The 24,897-nt window shown below is 36.7% G+C and overlaps 1 protein-coding gene across 2 annotated transcripts; it reads right to left on the bottom strand.

Moving 5' to 3' along the window:
- Positions 1 to 14,535: 14,535 nt before the first annotated feature.
- Positions 14,536 to 24,636, bottom strand: LOC121383422 (E3 ubiquitin-protein ligase TRIM56-like). 2 transcript variants are annotated; one of them, XM_041513439.1, is made up of 3 exons: positions 24,359 to 24,636; positions 22,382 to 22,452; positions 14,536 to 20,367 (listed from the first exon to the last, which is right to left on the bottom strand). In XM_041513439.1, exon 3 carries the CDS (start codon positions 20,263 to 20,265, stop codon positions 17,506 to 17,508), a length of 2,760 nt encoding a protein of 919 aa, XP_041369373.1. In that variant the 5' UTR covers positions 20,266 to 20,367; positions 22,382 to 22,452; positions 24,359 to 24,636; the 3' UTR covers positions 14,536 to 17,505. The 2 variants fall into 2 exon arrangements, with proteins under 2 accessions (XP_041369373.1, XP_041369372.1); XM_041513438.1 differs by lacking the exon at positions 24,359 to 24,636 and having other exon boundaries at positions 22,382 to 22,516.
- Between the last annotated feature and the right edge of the window lie 261 nt (positions 24,637 to 24,897).

Genomic DNA, 24,897 nt, shown 5'->3' with positions numbered 1-24,897 from the left:
GAAACGTCTAGGTATAAAATAGTAGTGTGTACGAAACGTCCAGGGTATAAAATAGTAGTGTGTACGAAACGTTCAGGGTATAAAATGGAGGTGTGTATGAAACGTCCAGGGTATAAAATAGTAGTGTGTACGAAACGTCTAGGTATAAAATAGTAGTGTGTACGAAACGTTCAGGGTATAAAATGGTAGTGTGTACGAAACGTCCAGGGTATAAAACGTAGTAGTGTGTACGAAACGTCCAGGGTAGTATAGAATAGTAGTGTGTACGAAACGTCCAGGGTATAAAATAGTAGTGTGTACGAAACGTCCAGGGTATAAAATAGTAGTGTGTACGAAACGTCCAGGGTATAAAATAGTAGTGTGTACGAAACGTCCAGGGTATAAAATAGTAGTGTGTACGAAACGTCCAGGGTATAAAATAGTAGTGTGTACGAAACGTCCAGGGTATAAAATAGTAGTGTGTACGAAACGTCCAGGGTATAAAATAGTAGTGTGTACGAAACGTCCAGGGTATAAAATAGTAGTGTGTACGAAACGTCCAGGGTATAAAATAGTAGTGTGTACGAAACGTCTAGGTATAAAATAGTAGTGTGTACGAAACGTCCAGGGTATAAAATAGTAGTGTGTACGAAACGTCCAGAGTATAAAATAGTAGTGTGTACGAAACGTCCAGGGTATAAAATAGTAGTGTGTACGAAACGTCCAGGGTATAAAATAGTAGTGTGTACGAAACGTCCAGGGTATAAAATGGAGGTGTGTACGAAACGTCCAGGGTATAAAATGGTAGTGTGTACGAAACGTCCAGGGTATAAAATAGTAGTGTGTACGAAACGTCCAGGGTATAAAATGGAGGTGTGTACGAAACGTCTAGGTATAAAATAGTAGTGTGTACGAAACGTCCAGGGTATAAAATGGAGGTGTGTACGAAACGTCCAGGGTATAAAATGGTGGTGTGTACGAAACGTCCAGGGTATAAAATGGAGGTGTGTACGAAACGTTCAGGGTATAAAATGGAGGTGTGTACGAAACGTCCAGGGTATAAAATGGTAGTGTGTACGAAACGTCCAGGGTATAAAATAGTAGTGTGTACGAAACGTCCAGAGTATAAAATGGAGGTGTGTACGAAATGTCCAGGTATAAAATGGAGGTGTGTACGAAACGTCCAGGGTATAAAATGGAGGTGTGTACGAAACGTCCAGGGTATAAAATGGTAGTGTGTACGAAATGTCCAGGGTATAAAATGGTAGTGTGTACGAAACGTCCAGGGTATAAAATGGTAGTGTGTACGAAACGTCTAGGGTATAAAATGGTAGTATGTACGAAACGTCCAGAGACGAAACAGATAGAGTATGAACCGTGATCAAGACTGCAGCTCATGTAGGGCTGGTAGCAAAAACAAAATGTTTCCGGATACATGACCCTACCTACAAGAAAAGAGCTGACCTTAAATTGTTTTTATAAAAACATTTATATACACGTAGGTAGGAATAGTACATACATAACATTTAATCTGGACTCGTAAAGTTGAATGTAATTAACACTAACAACAGCTAAAAGAAAAGAAAAAAGCTAAAAAAACCTATACACTACCTTATTTTTTCCCCGGCATGTTCCTTGAAAAACACAAAAAAAAATTTAGTCCCAAAAATGTGATTTCTGCAAACCAATGCTGCTGTAGTCCATTCGTTTTCGTCTTGACCTACATAGACATTTTGTGGAATCTTCCGTCTTCATCCACGTCCCTTTGTTTCTACTGAGACGGAACAACTCCCAGCTTCATATATATCTAACACCACATTGATATCCATCAAATACCACATTGATATCCATAAAATACAACATTCATATCAATCAAATACCACATTCATATCCATCAAATACCACATTCACATCCATCAAATACCACATTCACATCCATCAAATACAACATTCACATCCATCAAATACAACATTCACATCCATCAAATACCACATTCATGCCCATCAAATACAAATTTCATATCCATCAAATACAACATTCATATCCATCAAATACCACATTCATGTCTATCAAATACAACATTCACACCCATCAAATACAACATTCATATCCATCAAATACATGTCCATCAAATACAATATTCATGTCCATCAAATACCATATTCATGTCCATCAAATACAACATTCATACCCATCAAATACCACAATCATGTCCATCAAATACATGTCCATCAAATACCACATTCATATCCATCAAATACATGTCCATCAAATACCATATTCATGTCCATAAAATACCACATTCATACCCATCAAATACCACATTCATATCCATCAAATACATGTCCATCAAATACCATATTCATGTCCATAAAATACCACATTCATACCCATCAAATACCACATTCATATCCATCAAATACAACATTCATATCCATCAAATACCACATTCATATCTATCAAATACAACATTCACACCCATCAAATACCACATTCATGTCCATCAAATACATGTCCATCAAATACCATATTCATGTCCATAAAATACCACATTCATCTCCATCAAATACATGTCCATCAAATACCATATTCATGTCCATAAAATACCACATTCATACCCATCAAATACCACATTCATATCCATCAAATACAACATTCATATCCATCAAATACCACATTCATATCTATCAAATACAACAGTCACATCCATCAAAATCAAATACCACATTCACATCCATCAAATACCACATTCACATCCATCAAATACTACGTTCACATCTATCAAATACCACATTCATATCTATCAAATACCACATTCATATCCATCAAATACCACATTCACATCCATCAAATACCACATTCACATCCGTTAAATACAACATTCATATCTATCAAATACAACATTCACATCCATCAAATACCACATTCATGTCCATCAAATACAAATTTAATATCCATCAAATACAACATTCATATCCATCAAATACCATATCCATCAAATACAAATTTCATGTCCATCAAATACCACATTCATATCCATCAAATACCACATTCATGTCCATCAAATACCACATTCATGTCCATCAAATACAAATTTCATATCCATCAAATACAACATTCATATCCATCAAATACCACATTCATGTCTATCAAATACAACATTCACACCCATCAAATACAACATTAATATCCATCGAATACATGTCCATCAAATACCACATTCACATGCATCAAATACCACATTCACATCCATCAAAATCAAATACCACATTCATATCTATCAAAAACCGCATTCATGTCCATCAAATACAACATTCATATCTATCATATACCACATTCATATCCAGCAAATACCACATTCACATCCATCCAATACCACATTCACATCCATCAAATACCACATTCACATTCACATCCATCAAATACCACATTCACATTCACATCCATCAAATACCACATTCACATCCATCAAATACCATATTCACATCCATCAAATACCACATTCATATCCATCAAATACCACATTCACATCCATTCAATACCACATTCACATCCATCAAACACCACATTCACATTCACATCCATCAAATACCACATTCTCATCTATCAAATACCACATTCATATCTATCAAATACCACATTCACATGCACCAAATACCACATTCACATCCATTAAAATCAAATACCACATTCACATCCATCAAATACCACATTCACATCCATCAAATACCACATTTACATCCATCAAATACCACATTCACATCTATTAAATACCACATTCACATCCATAAAATACCACATACACATCCATCAAATACAACATTCACATCAATCAAATACCACATTCACATCCATCAAATACATCATTCACATCTATCAAATACCACATTCACACCCATCAAATACCACATTCACGTCCATCAAATACATGTCCATCAAATACCATATTCATGTCCATCAAATACAACAGTCACACCCATTAAATACCACATTCATATCCATCAAATACATGTCCATCAAATACCACATTCATATCCATCAAATACATGTCCATCAAATATCATATTCATGTCCATCAAATACAACATTCACACCCATCAAATACCACATTCATATCCATCAAATACATGTCCATCAAATACCACATTCATATCCATCAAATACATGTCCATCACATATCATATTCATGTCCATCAAATACAACATTCACACCCATCAAATACAACATTCATATCCATCAAATACAACATTCACACCCATCAAATACAACATTAATATCCATCGAATACATGTCCATCAAATACAATATTCATGTCAATCAAATACATGTCCATCAAATACCATATTCATGTCCATCAAATACAACAGTCACAACCATCAAATACCACATTCATATCCATCAAATACATGTCCATCAAATATCATATTCATGTCCATCAAATACAACATTCACACCCATCAAATACCACATTCATATCCATCAAATACATGTCCATCAAATACCACATTCATATCCATTAAATACATGTCCATCAAATACCATATTCATGTCCATCAAATACAACATTCACACCCATTAAATACAACATTCATATCTATCAAATACAACATTCACATCCATCAAATACCACATTCACATCTATCAAATACCACATTCACGTCCATCCAATACCATATTCACATCCATCAAATACCATAATCAAATACCACATTCACATCCATCCAATACCACATTCACATCCATCAAATACCACATTCACATTCACATCCATCAAATACCACATTCACGTCCATCCAATGCCACATTCACATCCATCAAATATCACATTCACATCCATCAAATACCACATTCACATCCATCCAATGCCACATTCACATCCATCCAATACCACATTCACATCCATCAAATACCACATTCACGTCCATCCAATGCCACATTCACATCCATCAAATATCACATTCACATCCATCAAATACCACATTCACGTCCATCCAATGCCACATTCACATCCATCAAATACCACATTCACATCCATCAAATACCACATTCACATCCATCAAATACCACATTCACGTCCATCCAATGCCACATTCACATCCATCAAATGCCACATTCACATTCACATCCATCAAATACCACATTCACATCCATCAAATACCATATTCACGTCCATCAAATACCACATTCACATCCATCAAATCCATCAAATACCACATTCACATCCATCAAATACCACATTCACATCCATCAAATACCACATTCATATCCACGTCTATAAAATACCACATTCATATCTATCAAATGCCACATCCACGTCTATCAAATACCACATTCACATCTATCAAATACCACATTTATATCTATCAAATACCACATTCACATGCATCAAATACCACATTCACATCCATCAAAATCAAATACCACATTCATATCTATCAAAAACCGCATTCATGTCCATCAAATACAACATTCATATCTATCATATACCACATTCATATCCAGCAAATACCACATTCACATCCATCCAATACCACATTCACATCCATCAAATACCACATTCACATTCACATCCATCAAATACCACATTCACATTCACATCCATCAAATACCACATTCACATCCATCAAATACCATATTCACATCCATCAAATACCACATTCATATCCATCAAATACCACATTCACATCCATCCAATACCACATTCACATCCATCAAACACCACATTCACATTCACATCCATCAAATACCACATTCTCATTCACATCCATCAAATACCACATTCACATCCATCAAATACCATATTCACATCCATCAAATACCACATTCATATCCATCAAATACCACATTCACATCCATCCAATACCACATTCACATCCATCAAACACCACATTCACATTCACATCCATCAAATACCACATTCTCATCTATCAAATACCACATTCATATCTATCAAATACCACATTCACATGCACCAAATACCACATTCACATCCATTAAAATCAAATACCACATTCACATCCATCAAATACCACATTCACATCCATCAAATACCACATTTACATCCATCAAATACCACATTCACATCTATTAAATACCACATTCACATCCATAAAATACCACATACACATCCATCAAATACAACATTCACATCAATCAAATACCACATTCACATCCATCAAATACATCATTCACATCTATCAAATACCACATTCACACCCATCAAATACCACATTCACGTCCATCAAATACATGTCCATCAAATACCATATTCATGTCCATCAAATACAACAGTCACACCCATCAAATACCACATTCATATCCATCAAATACATGTCCATCAAATACCACATTCATATCCATCAAATACATGTCCATCAAATATCATATTCATGTCCATCAAATACAACATTCACACCCATCAAATACCACATTCATATCCATCAAATACATGTCCATCAAATACCACATTCATATCCATCAAATACATGTCCATCACATATCATATTCATGTCCATCAAATACAACATTCACACCCATCAAATACAACATTCATATCCATCAAATACAACATTCACACCCATCAAATACAACATTAATATCCATCGAATACATGTCCATCAAATACAATATTCATGTCAATCAAATACATGTCCATCAAATACCATATTCATGTCCATCAAATACAACAGTCACAACCATCAAATACCACATTCATATCCATCAAATACATGTCCATCAAATATCATATTCATGTCCATCAAATACAACATTCACACCCATCAAATACCACATTCATATCCATCAAATACATGTCCATCAAATACCACATTCATATCCATTAAATACATGTCCATCAAATACCATATTCATGTCCATCAAATACAACATTCACACCCATTAAATACAACATTCATATCTATCAAATACAACATTCACATCCATCAAATACCACATTCACATCTATCAAATACCACATTCACGTCCATCCAATACCATATTCACATCCATCAAATACCATAATCAAATACCACATTCACATCCATCCAATACCACATTCACATCCATCAAATACCACATTCACATTCACATCCATCAAATACCACATTCACGTCCATCCAATGCCACATTCACATCCATCAAATATCACATTCACATCCATCAAATACCACATTCACATCCATCCAATGCCACATTCACATCCATCAAATACCACATTCACATCCATCAAATACCACATTCACGTCCATCCAATGCCACATTCACATCCATCAAATATCACATTCACATCCATCAAATACCACATTCACGTCCATCCAATGCCACATTCACATCCATCAAATACCACATTCACATCCATCAAATACCACATTCACATCCATCAAATACCACATTCACGTCCATCCAATGCCACATTCACATCCATCAAATGCCACATTCACATTCACATCCATCAAATACCACATTCACATCCATCAAATACCATATTCACGTCCATCAAATACCACATTCACATCCATCAAATCCATCAAATACCACATTCACATCCATCAAATACCACATTCACATCCATCAAATACCACATTCATATCCACGTCTATAAAATACCACATTCATATCTATCAAATGCCACATCCACGTCTATCAAATACCACATTCACATCTATCAAATACCACATTTATATCTATCAAATACCACATTCACATGCATCAAATACCACATTCACATCCATCAAAATCAAATACCACATTCATATCTATCAAAAACCGCATTCATGTCCATCAAATACAACATTCATATCTATCATATACCACATTCATATCCAGCAAATACCACATTCACATCAATCCAATACCACATTCACATCCATCAAATACCACATTCACATTCACATCCATCAAATACCACATTCACATTCACATCCATCAAATACCACATTCACATCCATCAAATACCATATTCACATCCATCAAATACCACATTCATATCCATCAAATACCACATTCACATCCATCCAATACCACATTCACATCCATCAAACACCACATTCACATTCACATCCATCAAATACCACATTCTCATCTATCAAATACCACATTCATATGTATCAAATACCACATTCACATGCACCAAATACCACATTCACATCCATCAAAATCAAATACCACATTCACATCCATCAAATACCACATTCACATCCATCAAATACCACATTCACATCCATCAAATACCACATTCAAATCTATTAAATACCACATTCACATCCATAAAATACCACATACACATCCATCAAATACAACATTCACATCCATCAAATACCACATTCACATCCATCAAATACATCATTCACATCTATCAAATACCACATTCACACCCATCAAATACCACATTCACGTCCATCAAATACATGTCCATCAAATACCACATTCATATCCATCAAATACATGTCCATCAAATACCATATTCATGTCCATCAAATACAACATTCACACCCATCAAATACCACATTCATATCCATCAAATACATGTCCATCAAATACCACATTCATATCCATCAAATACATGTCCATCAAATACCATATTCATGTCCATCAAATACAACATTCACACCCATCAAATACCACATTCATATCCATCAAATACATGTCCATCAAATACCATATTCATGTCCATCAAATACAACAGTCACACCCATCAAATACCACATTCATATCCATCAAATACATGTCCATCAAATATCATATTCATGTCCATCAAATACAACATTCACACCCATCAAATACCACATTCATATCCATCAAATACATGTCCATCAAATACCACATTCATATCCATCAAATACATGTCCATCAAATACCATATTCATGTCCATCAAATACAACATTCACACCCATCAAATACCACATTCATATCCATCAAATACATGTCCATCAAATACCACATTCATATCCATCAAATACATGCCCATCAAATACCATATTCATGTCCATCAAATACAACATTCACACCCATCAAATACAACATTCATATCCATCAAATACCACATTCACATCTATCAAATACCACATCCATACCTATCAAATACCACATTGATATCCATCAAATACCACATTCACATCCATCAAATACCACATTCACATCCATCAAATACCACATTCACATCTATCAAATACCACGTTCACATCTATCAAATACCACATTCACATCCATCAAATACCACGTTCACATCTATCAAATCCATCAAATACCACATTCACATCCATCAAATACCACATTCACATCTATCAAATACCACATTCACATCCATCAAATACCACGTTCACATCTATCAAATACATGTCCATCAAATACCACATTCATATCCATCAAATACATGTCCATCAAATACCATATTCATGTCCATCAAATACAACCTTCACACCCATCAAATACAACATTCATATCCATCAAATACCACATTCACATCTATCAAATACCACATTCACGTCCATCCAATACCATATTCACATCCATCAAATACCACAATCAAATACCTCATTCACATCTATCAAATACCACATCCATACCTATCAAATACCACATTGATATCCATCAAATACCACATTCACATCCATCAAATACCACATTCACATCCATCAAATACCACGTTCACATCTATCAAATACCACATTCATATCTATCAAATACCACGTTCACATCTATCAAATACCACGTTCACATCTATCAAATACCACGTTCACATCCGTAAAATACCACATACACATCCATCAAATACATCAAGTACAACATTCACATCTATCAAATACCACATTCATATCTATCAAATACTACATTCACATCCATCAAAATCAAATACCACATTCACATCTATCAAATACCACATTCACATCCATAAAATATCACATTCACATCTATGAAATACCACATTCACATCTATCAAATACCACATACACATCCATCAAATACCACATACACATCCATCAAATAAAACATTCACATCCATCAAATACTACATTCACATCCATCAAATACCACATTCACATCCATCAAATACCACATTCACATCCATCAAATACCACATTCATATCCATCAAATACCACGTTCACATCCATAAAATACCACGTTCACATCCATCAAATACCACGTTCACATCTATCAAATACCACGTTCACATCCATAAAATACCACATACACATCCATCAAATACAACATTCACATCTATCAAATACCACATTCATATCTATCAAATACCACATTCACATCCATCAAAATCAAATACCACATTCACATCCATCAAATACCACATTCACATCCATAAAATACCACATTCACATCTATCAAATACCACATTCACATCCATAAAATACCACATACACATCCATCAAATACAACATTCACATCTATCAAATACCACATTCACATCCATAAAATACCACATTCACATCCATAAAATACCACATTCACATCCATCAAATACCACAGTCGTATCTATCAAATACCACATTCATATCTGTCAAATATCACATTCACATCTATCAAATACCACATTCATATCTATTAAATACCACATTCACATCCATCAAATACCACAGTCGTATCTATCAAATACCACATTCATATCTGTCACATATCACATTCACATCTATCAAATACCACATTCATATCTATTAAATACCACATTCACATCCAGCAAATACCACATTCACATCTATCAAATACTACATTAATATCTATCAAATACCACGTTCACATCCGTAAAATACCACATACACATCCATCAAATACATCAAGTACAACATTCACATCTATCAAATACCACATTCATATCTATCAAATACTACATTCACATCCATCAAAATCAAATACCACATTCACATCTATCAAATACCACATTCACATCCATAAAATATCACATTCACATCTATGAAATACCACATTCACATCTATCAAATACCACATACACATCCATCAAATACCACATACACATCCATCAAATAAAACATTCACATCCATCAAATACTACATTCACATCCATCAAATACCACATTCACATCCATCAAATACCACATTCACATCCATCAAATACCACATTCATATCCATCAAATACCACGTTCACATCCATAAAATACCACGTTCACATCCATCAAATACCACGTTCACATCTATCAAATACCACGTTCACATCCATAAAATACCACATACACATCCATCAAATACAACATTCACATCTATCAAATACCACATTCATATCTATCAAATACCACATTCACATCCATCAAAATCAAATACCACATTCACATCCATCAAATACCACATTCACATCCATAAAATACCACATTCACATCTATCAAATACCACATTCACATCCATAAAATACCACATACACATCCATCAAATACAACATTCACATCTATCAAATACCACATTCACATCCATAAAATACCACATTCACATCCATAAAATACCACATTCACATCCATCAAATACCACAGTCGTATCTATCAAATACCACATTCATATCTGTCAAATATCACATTCACATCTATCAAATACCACATTCATATCTATTAAATACCACATTCACATCCATCAAATACCACAGTCGTATCTATCAAATACCACATTCATATCTGTCACATATCACATTCACATCTATCAAATACCACATTCATATCTATTAAATACCACATTCACATCCAGCAAATACCACATTCACATCTATCAAATACTACATTAATATCTATCAAATACCACATTCACATCCATCAAATACCACATTCATATCTATCAAATACCACATTCACATGCATCAAATACCACATTCAGCTGCATCAAATACCACATTCAAGTATTTCAAAACGTTTTACGGATAATATGTGGATGCCATTTTGATGATATGACGCATCAGTGACAAAAGTAATTGGGATGCAATACATTATGCACTACTTTTGCTAAAATCGTTTGAAGACTACACCTGTACTAACAGAGTACATGTGTTGGTGGTGATTCATGATGTAAGATGTTTCCGACTAATAAAATATTTCTAAGATTAAACTTATTCAATGCGTTTCTGGTCGTCTTAATATTTGTAAGAAGCCCAAACTGGATTTTGTCTTCAAATAATTTCGTACGTACGAAAAATTTAATATTTTAGGAAATAAAATGAAATTTAACCTAGTACAAATACTAGAACGATCCGAAACACGTTTAATATACAGCCACTGATATGTTATGCAGAAAACTATATTTGATATGTAATTACAATAGTTACAAAGTCTCTGTTAGTCGATAACATCTAAAAAATTGCAGCAAACTAAGGAATGTCCCTTTAAGTTACGAAAATGACCGAGAACGTTACCAATCATTTGACAATATGAGGGGCGAAACGTAGCCCAGTGGTAAAGCGCTCTCTTGATGCGCGGTCGATTTGGGATCTATACCCGTTAGTGGGCTCAATGGGCTATTTCTCGTTCCAGCCAGTGCACCACGACTGGTACATCAACGGCCGTGGTATGTGCTATATTGTCTATGGGATGGTGCATATAAAAGATCCTTTGCTGCTAATCGAAAAGAGTAGCCCATGAAGTGGGGACAGCGGGTTTCCTCTCTCAATATATGTGTGGTCGTTAACCATATATTTGACGCCATATAACCGTAAATAAAATGTGTTGAGTGCGTCGTTAAATAAAACATTTCCTTCCTTTTGACGATATGACGTCAACAATGCTTTAAAGGAGGGGAAAATTAAGGCAATTAAGTATAATCGTATAGTTAATTAATAAAACGGTTAAATCTGACGGCTATTATATATAACGGGCAGCCATTTTGTACCATCCTAGTGAATACGCCCTCTAGCGAGCTGGTGGTTACGTAATGCCTAACGTGTCACGTCAGGGATTAGTCTTCGAAATGAAGAAACAAGACATACCTGATTTTTGCGGATGCATCGAATTGTTCTGTAATAATATGACTCGTATGACGGCCATTCTGCAGAACGCCACGGTTGTCGGCCACGGAAGCGGGGTCGGCCCCTACTACTCTTTTCTAGACTTTACTTTGTTTTATAGTGATACCATCTCGTATCCTCTGGAGTCGGGCCCGTCCGCACCACTATACCAACCCATGACGACTGGACTATACCCTAGTCTGATACTCTCTCGTTCAGACGGATCCGGCTTCTCAAGATCTGTATTTCAGCACAGCACTACACCTTCAACGTCTAATGACTGTCAATCTAGGGGTTTTCTTGACGGGATGCAGCCCATCTCGTCCCTATAAGGTGTGCACCATAGATATGAATGTGGTATTTGATAGATATGAATGTGGTATTTAATAGATATGAATGTGGTATTTGATGGATGTGAATGTGGTATTTGATAGATGTGAATGTGGTATTTGATGGATATGAATGTGGTGTTTGATGGGTGTGAATGTGGTACTTGATAGATATGAATGTGGTATTTGATGGATGTGAATGTGGTATTTGATAGATATGAATGTGGTATTTGATGGACGTGAATGTGGTATTTGATGGATGTGAATGTGGTATTTGATAGATATGAATGTGGTATTTGATGGACGTGAATGTGGTATTTGATGGACGTGAATGTGGTATTTGATAGATGTGAATGTGGTATTTGATGGATGTGAATGTGGTATTTGATCGATATGAATGAGGTATTTGATAGATGTGAATGTGGTCAAGACGAAAAGGAATGGACTACAGCACCATTGTTTTGCACAAATCACATTTTTGGGGAATAAAACATTTTTTGTGTGTTTCAAGGAGCATGCCGGGGGGGGAAATTAGGTAGTGTATAGGTTTTTTCAGTTTCTTTTTGTTCTTTTTCTTTTAGCTGTTGTTAGTGTTAATTATATTCAACTTTACGAGTCCAGATTAAATGTTATGTATGTACTATTTCTACCTACGTGTATATAAATGTTTTCATAAAAACAATTTAAGGTCAGGTCTTTTCTTCTAGGTAGGGTCATGCGTCCGGAAATATTTTGTTTTGGCCACCAGCCCTACATGAGCTGCGGTCTTGATCACGGTTCGTCTCTGGTCGTTTTGTACACACTACCATTTTATACCCTAGACGTTTCGTACACACTACCATTTTATACCCTGGACGTTTCGTACACACTGCCATTTTATACCCTGGACGTTTCGTCCTCTTGACATTTAGGGCACACTTTATGTTGAATTGTACATGTAGTGGCGTAGGAAGGTGCCAAAAGGGGGAGACACACACACACACACACAGACAGATAGATAGATAGATAGATAGACAGATATAAACCATCGCTGCTGCTACTGGATCAAGAAGAAGTAATAATAAATTAAATAGGCAAAGGAATTTTGATAGGATTGGTACGTCTTGGACGATTTGTATTAAACACTTTTACTTTTCTTCTTACGTCAAACAAAACTAAAATTATTACAACAAAAAAACACATTTTTGTAGGAGGATGGGACGGACATATTGGTACAAGCCAGATTTTGTATACTGTATATTTATATGGAGTAAGAAGAAAACACGACAAGAAGAAAACGTTTGTGAACTAATGTATGTTTATTCTTGTCCAATTGGTAAATATTCACCTATACCTCACAGACAATAACAGATTCAATTATACTAGTGCAGGCAATTGACAGAAAGTTACTTTTAATTTCAATTCCGGTATGAATATGCGATCAGTTTTGGGGTTTTTTGGGTTTTTTGTGTGTTTTTTTTTTTTTGGGGGGGGGGGGGGGGGGGGGGGGGGTTGGTTGTGGGGTTTTTTTGCAAGGAAAAACACTACAATCAGAAAGATCTAAAGTAATTGTATGTCTTCGAATATACAGAACAGTTTTTTGCTGGACGGGGTAAATAATTATAAATAATAATATTAAAAGTGATATCTCAAAGTTGCCTATTGGCCATTTTCTTCCAAAATTAATTATCAGCTTTTGCTTTGTAGTGCAAACCTTAAAACGTCCATTATATGCCTATAAAATGTCACAGCCAAATAATTTAATTTACTAGATAATCTTTAGAAGATGACTAACTGAATAGGACACTTTCCTGCAGTTGGACCCCTTTGTTGAAAGTTGGCGTAGTCTAGTTGATTCGCATCACTATTTGGCAGATCCTTATTGCCTTATTCAGTTGAGTCTTATTGCTTTACATAGCCGTCGGAAATGGGGGGAGGTTGGGGGAGGCATTGGCCCCCCAACTCTGAAACTGGGGAACACAATATGATCTCGCATATGATCTTGCTGCCATCTTCCGACGCCTATGCCTTATTCATTTAATCGTTATTGTCTTATTCAGTTGACCCTTACTGCCTTCTTCAGTTAATCCTTATTGCCGTATTCAGTTAATCTTTATTGCCGTATTCAGTTGGCCCTCATTGACGTATCCAGTTGACCTTTATCAGTGTGTGATTTTGGTTTGAAAATTTTTAAATGTCACAAGGTCTCCGTGTTTGTAAATCTTTAGAGCCCGCCACCAAACCAGCGAGCCCTGTCGTTTGTCGCCAGTAGAACAGAAGATACACTAAATGTTTTGCATGGAATTGTGGAAAAGATCGCTATTCAAAACTGGTTTTCCAGGATTTTGAGATATATGTTGACTGTGTCATTTCGAAGAACCAGTAAAATTTGTACAAATAATTTTTACTAGCCATGCGGGCTCGTATGCTAGCTAATCGTTCCTATATGATTTTTGCGAGCCTCGGGCTCCTGGACTCCTCAAAATCGCACACTGCTTATTATCTTATTCAGTTGACCCTTATTGTATTATCCCAATAGCCCTTAGGCAATGATACCAGGGAGTTTATTATGAAATCAAAAGAGTGGCATTTTAATAATATATTTTGATATGCAAATACCTCTTGATGTTACACATAAAAATACTGACTCACGTAACAGTCCGACAATTATAATACAAACAAATACATAAGTACGACATGAATTCATCATATTTTGTAATTTGATACATAATGGCATCCTCTAGAAAATACCTGCAAACGTTTTGGGAGTATAGGCTACTCATGTCATTTCCCTGCATATCTCTACAATAATAATAAACTCATACATATGATATCGCTTCTATTTTGTTTGTTTGTTTTAAACAAAAACAACAACAACAAAAAACCCTACATAAAACATCTATACTCCGTCCCACAGAGAATGCCTTTTTCATAGTATGGAATTTACTACAACTTATTTATTTCTGAGCCAATTGATTTGTAAATGGCACATAAAAGTAGTACTTTTATGTTATTTTCAAAACACTTACTTTTCGTCTTATGTCAAACCAAACTAAAATTATTTACAAAAAAGTTTTAAATTTCATAGCATGATGGGACGGACTATAGTTAATTTTGTGGGGTCCGTTAATATGTGGGGTATATGTTCATATTACAATGCACCACTGGGTTTGAGCTTATTTGTAGTCGGCGATTGCCGCTAAATACTGATAAAGTAAAAACATTTCATTCATTTCATTTCAACTTGCTTTTATCGAATTAAGAGCCAGGATAGTGGATTAGTCGTTAGTTGTTTGTTGGTTAGTGAGAGAGAAGAGGGCGTAGTGGCCTTACACCTACCTACCCATTGAGCCCTCAAGAACTGCGCCACCGAGGTCGGTAAGTAAAATCAACGAAAACCGGAGTGGAGTTCAGCTGAACCTAATCATCAGCACCATCTATGGGAGATAGTTGGTGACGTTCGCCCGTTTGGTGTGTTCAGTTGAACCGGACACTGTTATGTTGTGCCAGGCATTTTTCTGACAGGTTTGCGGTCTTTGTGCAATACGTGCCCAACGGACATGTCTGTCTGCTGACGATTTGTTACGACGTCATAAGACAGGAATTTATTGATACTTGGTAGCTAAACGGAACTATATTTTTAGACGTCAAGGAAGTAGACTACATTGCAATTTCGATTGTTTTGTGGGGTCGCTTAATTTGTAATTAATGTTTTACAAATAAATGTATTTTTTTTAGCGAAATACGGTAGCTGTATCTATGATATAGCACCACTAAATTTGTTATCGTCTGCGTTAATACCTTATTCCAACATTATTAAAAGTATATGAGGTAAATACTGTTTTCTGTATCCTGCCGTCCTACTTTGTTTTTCAGTTTCTTAGTCCTTTGGCGGCTGTTCGTTATTGAACTTACTTGTAGCACATTCTGTCAAATAATTACATTTATAATACCTTAAAATATTTTGGGTCGAATTTACGAAGCGCTTTTCTTAAACGCAAGTATTTAAGTATTGTAAATGTATTATGTTATACACGTGTATGACATAAAAAGGATTTGTAAATTCGGTTCTACTTCACATAAATAGTATACACATTTCATAAAGAATCTTTCACATATTATACGTGAGAGTGTAATAAATATTGATGTTGTATATACTGTGAGTAATAAATCTGTAGACGTGATACTGATAAGAAAAGTGATGTAGATTACCTAATCAGCAAATAATGATTAAACGAGTTGTAGATTGCCTAAACGAGTTGTAGATTGCCTAAACGAGTTGTGTATTGTACACAACAATGCGGCTTCCGTCCCCCGACACGTATAGCCTGTAGTCGACGTCGACGATGATGCGATGTGGTCGCTGCAGACCGTCAGACGTTGTATTGTGCACCAGGACGAGGTCCCCGCGTGGACTGAACACGTCGATCTCATTCCTCGTGTAATCGGCAGCGAACACGAACCCACGCAGGTCCGAACACACGTCGTTTGGTTTCCAGCGCTCTTTGGAATTCTTTAGTCCCGAGTGCGTGAATTTTTGAAGTTCTTTACCCGCGACGTCGACCACGTGGATGCAGCCACGTCCTCTCCACGAGCAGACCAGCAATTCTCCTTTACCATTAGCACACATGGCCACGATTGGGGCTTTCACTGGGCAGTCCCACTCAGATGTTAGATTTCCGGACGTCGAGCGAAATGCTTTCAGTTTGTTCCCTGGTAGATTTCCGACAACAAACTTGTCTTTTAAAGTAGTGAGACAGAAGGAAAATACGACGTCTTCGTCTGGAGGTGTGTTACTGAGTACAATTTTGGAAATTATATCTATATCCTTGGTAATGATATACAAAATATTCTGACTGATACACGCAATACTGCCATGGGTAGCTGCAATTCTTTCAGGCATGATACTGGCATCAAACTGACGATTATGCGGCTGTTTCCCATCTTTCAACAGGTTCTTTAGCTTCCCATTTCCTCTGTCTGAAACGAGAATTCTGTCAGAGTCGTAAAAACACAAACCTTTAATTTCTACGTCCTGGCTGTCTCTCTTGACGGCTGTATCAAATGTGTGGTGTAAAGACAGGGACACCTGGACTGGACGATTCACTGGTACGTTCACTGGTCTCTTTCTCTTTTTAACCATGTCGCTGTATGTCGAAGGTACGGATGAATAGACGTCCACGATCGTGTTACAACTTGTTCTTTTATTGAATCCTGCCTGAGGGCGAGCCCAGGCATCTGCATCATCTTCGGTATTTTCTTTTTGTGGATGAAGATGTCCGACAACATCATTCATCTTTGTGTCTTTTCCCATATCGCCCCCCATGGTATATTTGGTTATCTGAGTAGATACATTCGCCTCATTATAAACGTTTAACGATGACTCAGAAATATCTGTGTCACTTCCATTAACCTCGTTGTTTGAAGAACTGTGGCGTTTTTGAAGGTCTGCGTTCATCTGTGCCTGTTTGTTGAGCGTATAAAAGCCTTTGGGAACATATATTTTCTTTCTGCTCTGGTTATTAGAAGCATCATCCAGATCGCTCGCGTCCTCAGAAGGAACTGTTTCAGGTTGTGAACTTTTGGTTTTCTTGACAGAGGCCATCACATTATTGTCAGGTTTTATAGGGTCATCGCAAACATCGTCCAGGTCTATTTCTTCTCTGACGTCAGTGGAATCTAGTTTCGAATCTGAAATGTTCACGCATGATCCAATTTGATCACTTGTTACTGCCAACGAGTATGCTTCTGTATTTTGTGCATTATCATCAATGTTGAACACTTCTTGTGTTTCCTTGCCATATGCAGCTGTATTAATATTATCAATGTTGAACGCTTCTTGTGTTTCTTTTTCATATACATGTGTATTAATATTATCAATGTTGGCAGGATAACTAGCAGTAGTGTTATCGTTCTTGAGCAACATGTAATTTGCAGACGATATCGTTTCGCATACTTCTGTGACCGTAGTATCACTGGTGGTAGATTCCACTGTTGTCTGTAGGGTGAATATAGGCCAGTGTGGTGTCTGTACGCTTACCTGTACGGCTGGTGCCTCGTGCGACTCACACACGCGAAACATGGACTCTTCCGTGTTGTGGACGCCCTCCAGGCCGTCCTGTAGAGTACTGCACAGCAGCACGAGATCGCTATCGTCTGCACACAGCGCGTTCGAGCACGTGATTAGCGTGTCTCTGGCGAGTTTAATACAAGTCTTGATGATCTCGGAGGCTATCGCCAGCTCTTCCTTGTGGTTGGCAAACACACTGCTCACCGTCTCGGCGATCGTCTGCCTCTCTGCCACGACCTGTTGAATAATGGCGTCGCTTTCTGCAAACACCTTCTCGATTAGGTTACATTCTGACATCTCCAGTCGTTTTATTGCGTCCAAAGCCCTGTTTCTCTCCAGTTCTAAATCTGAAAGTCGAACAGTCCTCTCTTCTATGATGGAATGTATACTTTCTTTAGCTATTTCTGAGGCTTCCTTGAGTGTACACCGGTCGTGATCGGTGTGATCGAACAAGGCACATTGCATGCATAGTAAGAGTTTGCAGGACTTGCAGTAAAGTGACATTTCTCGTCCATTGTGTTTCTCACACACCGTCTTCCGAAATACGACCAGTTCTGTGCCACTCGTTACTGGGGACGGGTTGTCAAGAGGTACGATTCTATGCGAGACCGTGGAGCTGGAAGCAGAATGTCCCGTGGAACAAACACTGCACAGCAAATCGAAACAGTCTAAACATCTGTATGAACATGGACTGACTTCTCCCTTTAGAATGCAGACGGAACACGATTTACCGGCGTCTGAGGACAAATCGTTCTTGGACCCAGTAACACTGACAGAAAGGCAGGTTGGTAGTTTGCATGTGGGACATATCGCGACCTCGGCCCCCTCTGTGGTTTCGGAAGACTTGGTAACACAGGCTCTGCAGTGGGTGTGGCCACACAAGAACAGTATCTGATCACCGTCAATAGAGGAACATAGGTTGCACGTTGTTACATCGATAAAAGAAGGCGAGTCTTCCATCTTTAAACATAATATAGGGGTGTAAAATCTGTCGTCATGGAAACAGAAGCCCTTCTAAATAGAAGAAACTGGGGTTCTTTTTCATCTAGAAATCCAGTTGATCTAAAAAAATAAAAATAAAAAAGGAATAATTAATTAATTGGAAATGAGCATTAGTATCTAGTATTTTACCCCTACTCTGGCTAAAGAAACTTGTAAACTCGATTATTATTGGATAATAAATGTAAAAAACAACTTTGTTTTGAACCAGTATATACTCACTGTTATCCATGAAACATAACATTATTTTAATACTTATTCTCAGAGTACGTGGTTACTATCGTGAAGTATTATATGTTTGTATGCGTGTGCGTGTGTCAGTGTGGATCCAGGATTTTTACAAGGGTGGGGTTCCAAAATTATTAAAAGTGCAAAAGAAGTAAGGTGTCTGGGGGGCATGCCCCCTCAGGAAAATTTTGAAACGCGTTTTCGAGGCAATATAGTGTTATTTTCAACAGGTTAGGTTTGGAACAGTTTGTGTGATAATTTGTGAATTTTACCAATATTATATATGATTTAATGGGAAGTTGAACGGAGTAAGTTCGAAAACTCACTTCAGTTGGTTGTGACAACGCCACTGGCGTAGCCATGGGTGAGATTGGGGACGGTGTGGTCATATCTGCAGTTAAAACCAAGAAGACAAAAGAAGACAAAAAGGTTTTCAATCCTAATCTGATAAACAGTGGTAGAATTAGAAGGCCATATTTTATTGTTTAGCAAGACATACTTGTTTTGCCCTGCTATTTAAAAAGGGTCATATTTTACTTCCTTATTTCAAGCCCTGCCTTGGTCAGATTTGATATTAAACTCTTTTTCAATGAATACATGTTCTTTTAGTGTCATCATAGTTAATAATAGTACAGTATAGTATTAGACTTGGGTGGTGTTTAAATTACAGATTGTGGCTGAACAAAATTTGGACTTAGTTGTAATCTATGTAAAACGGCGAGTTGTAATCTATGTAAAAAGGCGTAGTGATTAGTTCGCACCCCTATATAACTGTTAAGACGAGTCAAAAACGAAAGCATTTCATTATAAGTCTATGACAGTCGTTTGTTTCGAAACCGGTGGTAACCGATCAACTTCCAATACTTCCTGTTTCCATGCAGTTCACACATCATAAAGAAAATGCTTATTTTTAATAATTTAGTAAATAACTATTTATATCTTAGGCGCTTTGTTGTTCGTTCGCTATGAACATGATAAATAATCGTTGTGTAAAGGGTTTTTTTTTTTTGCTTTTGTTTTGCTTTTTTTCTTCTTTGTTTTGTTTGTTTTGGGGGAGTCGTTCGGGGCGGGTGGTTTTGGGGGAGGGGAGGGCTGGATATTTCTTTATTTACTAAAAAATATAAATTATTAAAAGCTATTGTTATATAGATGTTTATTATTTGTATAAATGTGTTTATACTGATCTTTCAACTGTTTATATGTATAATTTCACAGATGTTTTCTACAGTTCGACCCAACATGTAGCCCGAGCGCTCTGACCGTCAGAGAGGAAGGTGGACAACTGAACAGTTAGAACGCGTTATTACTGTCCACATGTCTGTCCTGCAGTCTTACGGTCCGAGTACTCGGGCTCCCCGACACGTGGGGGCGGGACGTAGTGGTACAGCACTCGCTTGATGCGCGGTCGGTTTGGGATCGATCCCCATCGGTGAGCCCATCGGGCTATTTCTCGTTCCAGCCAGTGCACCACGACTGGTACATCAAAGGCCATGGTATGTGCTACCCTGTCTGTGGGATGGTGCATATAAAAGACCCCTTGCTGCTAATCGGAAAGAGTAGCCCATTGTGTGGCGGCAGCGGGTTTCCTCGCTCATTGTCTGAGCGGTCCTTAACCATATGTCTGACGCCATATAACCGTAATTAAAATGTGTTGAGTGCGTCGTTAAATAAAGCAATCCTTCCTTCCTTCCCTGACAGGTAAACTAAGGGACTGTCACCACACGCACAATATCACGTCATCTCGAAGTCAGTTTGACCTGGTTATCGGACACGTACACAGTTTTAACACGACTCCCCTCGACAAACTAGTAACTAGATATCTAAAGTAACACTAGGTCTAGCTACTTACTGATTTTCTCAAACTAGTCCTAGTAGACACCAGTCTCTGTACCCCAGTGTCGCGACGTATGGTAACAAAACCTGTGTAAAATAAGACGTATTGTTACAACAGTTTATCGGCCACTTCGAGGAAAAGCTGTTCACGGAAATACAACGAACTGTCACACGGTTTCCAGCTGAATAGCTTAGTATGCGATTCGCAGGTGGCGGTTCAAAGAGACCACCTGGGTGGTGGTGCTAGCAAAATGTATCGTTAGTCACGTGACAGGATTTTTTTTCCGCAAAGTCGTTCAGCCGTTAATACTTATAACTTATTGAGTGTGTTTGCTTGTTTATTATTTTTATTATTATTAATTTGAAATTTGAATGATGATTTATTTTTAAAATTTGAATACTGATTTATCTATTTAGTTATTTATTTGAAAAGTTTGAATGGTGATTTGGGGTTCTGCCTGTTGGTTCGACACCACAATTACCAATTGCAATAAAAATATAAAAGTGGCTTCAAACGAATGAATGTGGTGAAAGTCTGTGGCGATCTTTTAAATGAAATAATCCTTTAACATAAAACCACATTCTTAGGCAAAAACATAATAGTAAATAAATAACAAATATATATATATATATATATATATATATAGATATATATATATATATATATAATGTCATTTATATACATTTTGTGTGTGTGTGTGTGTATATATATATATATATATATATATATATATATATATATATATATATATATACACACACACACATGTAAATGAATTAATCACCATCTTAATTATATTGCAGCCAAAAAGGTATCTAGAAGTAGTTGTCCGTGCGACGGAGTTTAAACCTAATACTGAGAGTTTCTACATATTCTGAATCCACTAGATATTTACCGAGATGGCGTGAATAAATTACTTATGAGAAGAACATCGGTGTGATTGCAGCTCCATAGTTTGTTACCATACATTTCCATGTATATTTACGGTTTCTGTAATCTTCTGAAGAATATCAATATTAATGTAACGTCCGTGTAACTTCGTGTCAATCTTTTTCAACAGCCTTTGTATACACAAAACATTACATTCACTGTTTGGTATCCACGAAGTGTTCACAATTACTTGTCAGGTATAAGCCACAAGGTCAAAACTAGGTCGTGCTGAATGAATGTCTAGCTGTATATGAACATGCATTAAAGGGACATTCCGGATTTTGCTGCAGTGTAAGATATTTCCGACTAATAAAATATTTCTACGATTAAACTTACGTATCAAATATATTTTCTTGTTTAGAATATCAGTGTCTGTACATTCAATATGTTTCTGGTTGTCTTAATATTTGTAACAAGCCAAACTGGATTATGTCTTCAAAACATTTCGTACGTACGACAAAACAACAATATTTTAGGAAACCAAATAAAATTTAACCTTGTGCAAATATTAGAACGATCAGAAACACGTTTAATGCACAGCCACTAATATTTTATGCATTAAATATATTTCATATGAAATTACAATCGTTAAAACGTCTGATAGTCGATAACATCTTAAAAACTGCAGCAAACTCAAAAATGTCCCTTAAGCACCCAGCTGACCAAGAAAAAAGAAATTTAAATTAATTATATTCAAGTCTTGAGGAATTGCTAAATTTAGCTGGTGGGGAGGGAGGGGGCACCACCAGCACCTACCTCTTAATCCGCATGTTCAACAAAACGAAAGTAAAAGTCATGATCGAATTCCAAGTAATGATTACATTATTCAGACGGCTTAACCTAGTTTGTTGTTGACAGTACTTCATGACACACACACACACACACACACACACACACACACACCATACACGATTTCTGCTATAAATGCCCACACTGCGCTGTTTACAGTGTTGTTGACAGTCACATCTCACCACTGCTGGCTGACTCGTTCCGTCGTTGATGTTCAACTTTAAATAGCATATCGTTGCCACACAGATCAATGGGGAATTTGGGTCACCGTACCTTGTGGTGCACGTAACGTAGATCTATTTGCTGCATTTTCCTGACAGCTGCAATAGCCGATAACACGCTTAATAGTGGGCTTGAAACAGTCTCGAGTCTCGCCTTATCTGTGAAATCACATAACAGTGGCGTGTTTTACCCTCAACGCAAACAGAGCGTAACGTCTGGAGTTGCTTATTAAATATGATGAGTTGTAGTAAACGCACCTACTAGGTCCCCTTAACGAGTTACATTCGGAATACTAAATTAAAAAACTATAATTAAGTAGCTCCCCTTTTTTTTTTTGACGGACCGTTCAAAATTGCGCCTAACTTCCTTCATAGAAATGCGCACCTATTCTCGGAACCGGCGTGACGTCATACAGCCTAGTTACCGATCGTCCGAGTCTTTGGGGGTGAAGCAAAAGCCTTAGTGATTACTGTTTTACATAGAATAAAGTTATCATATTAACTTTTTGCATGCCTTGCATATTGTCATTTATTTTCTGTAGCTAACACATAGCTGCAGCATGTCTTATGAGTATTATAGCTGCTTGGGTT

The sequence above is a fragment of the Gigantopelta aegis genome, chromosome 10 (genome assembly GCF_016097555.1).
Source record: "Gigantopelta aegis isolate Gae_Host chromosome 10, Gae_host_genome, whole genome shotgun sequence".
In the NCBI taxonomy this organism is placed as follows: Eukaryota; Metazoa; Mollusca; class Gastropoda; order Neomphalida; family Peltospiridae; genus Gigantopelta; species Gigantopelta aegis.
This window is presented reverse-complemented; position numbering and strand designations above follow the sequence as displayed.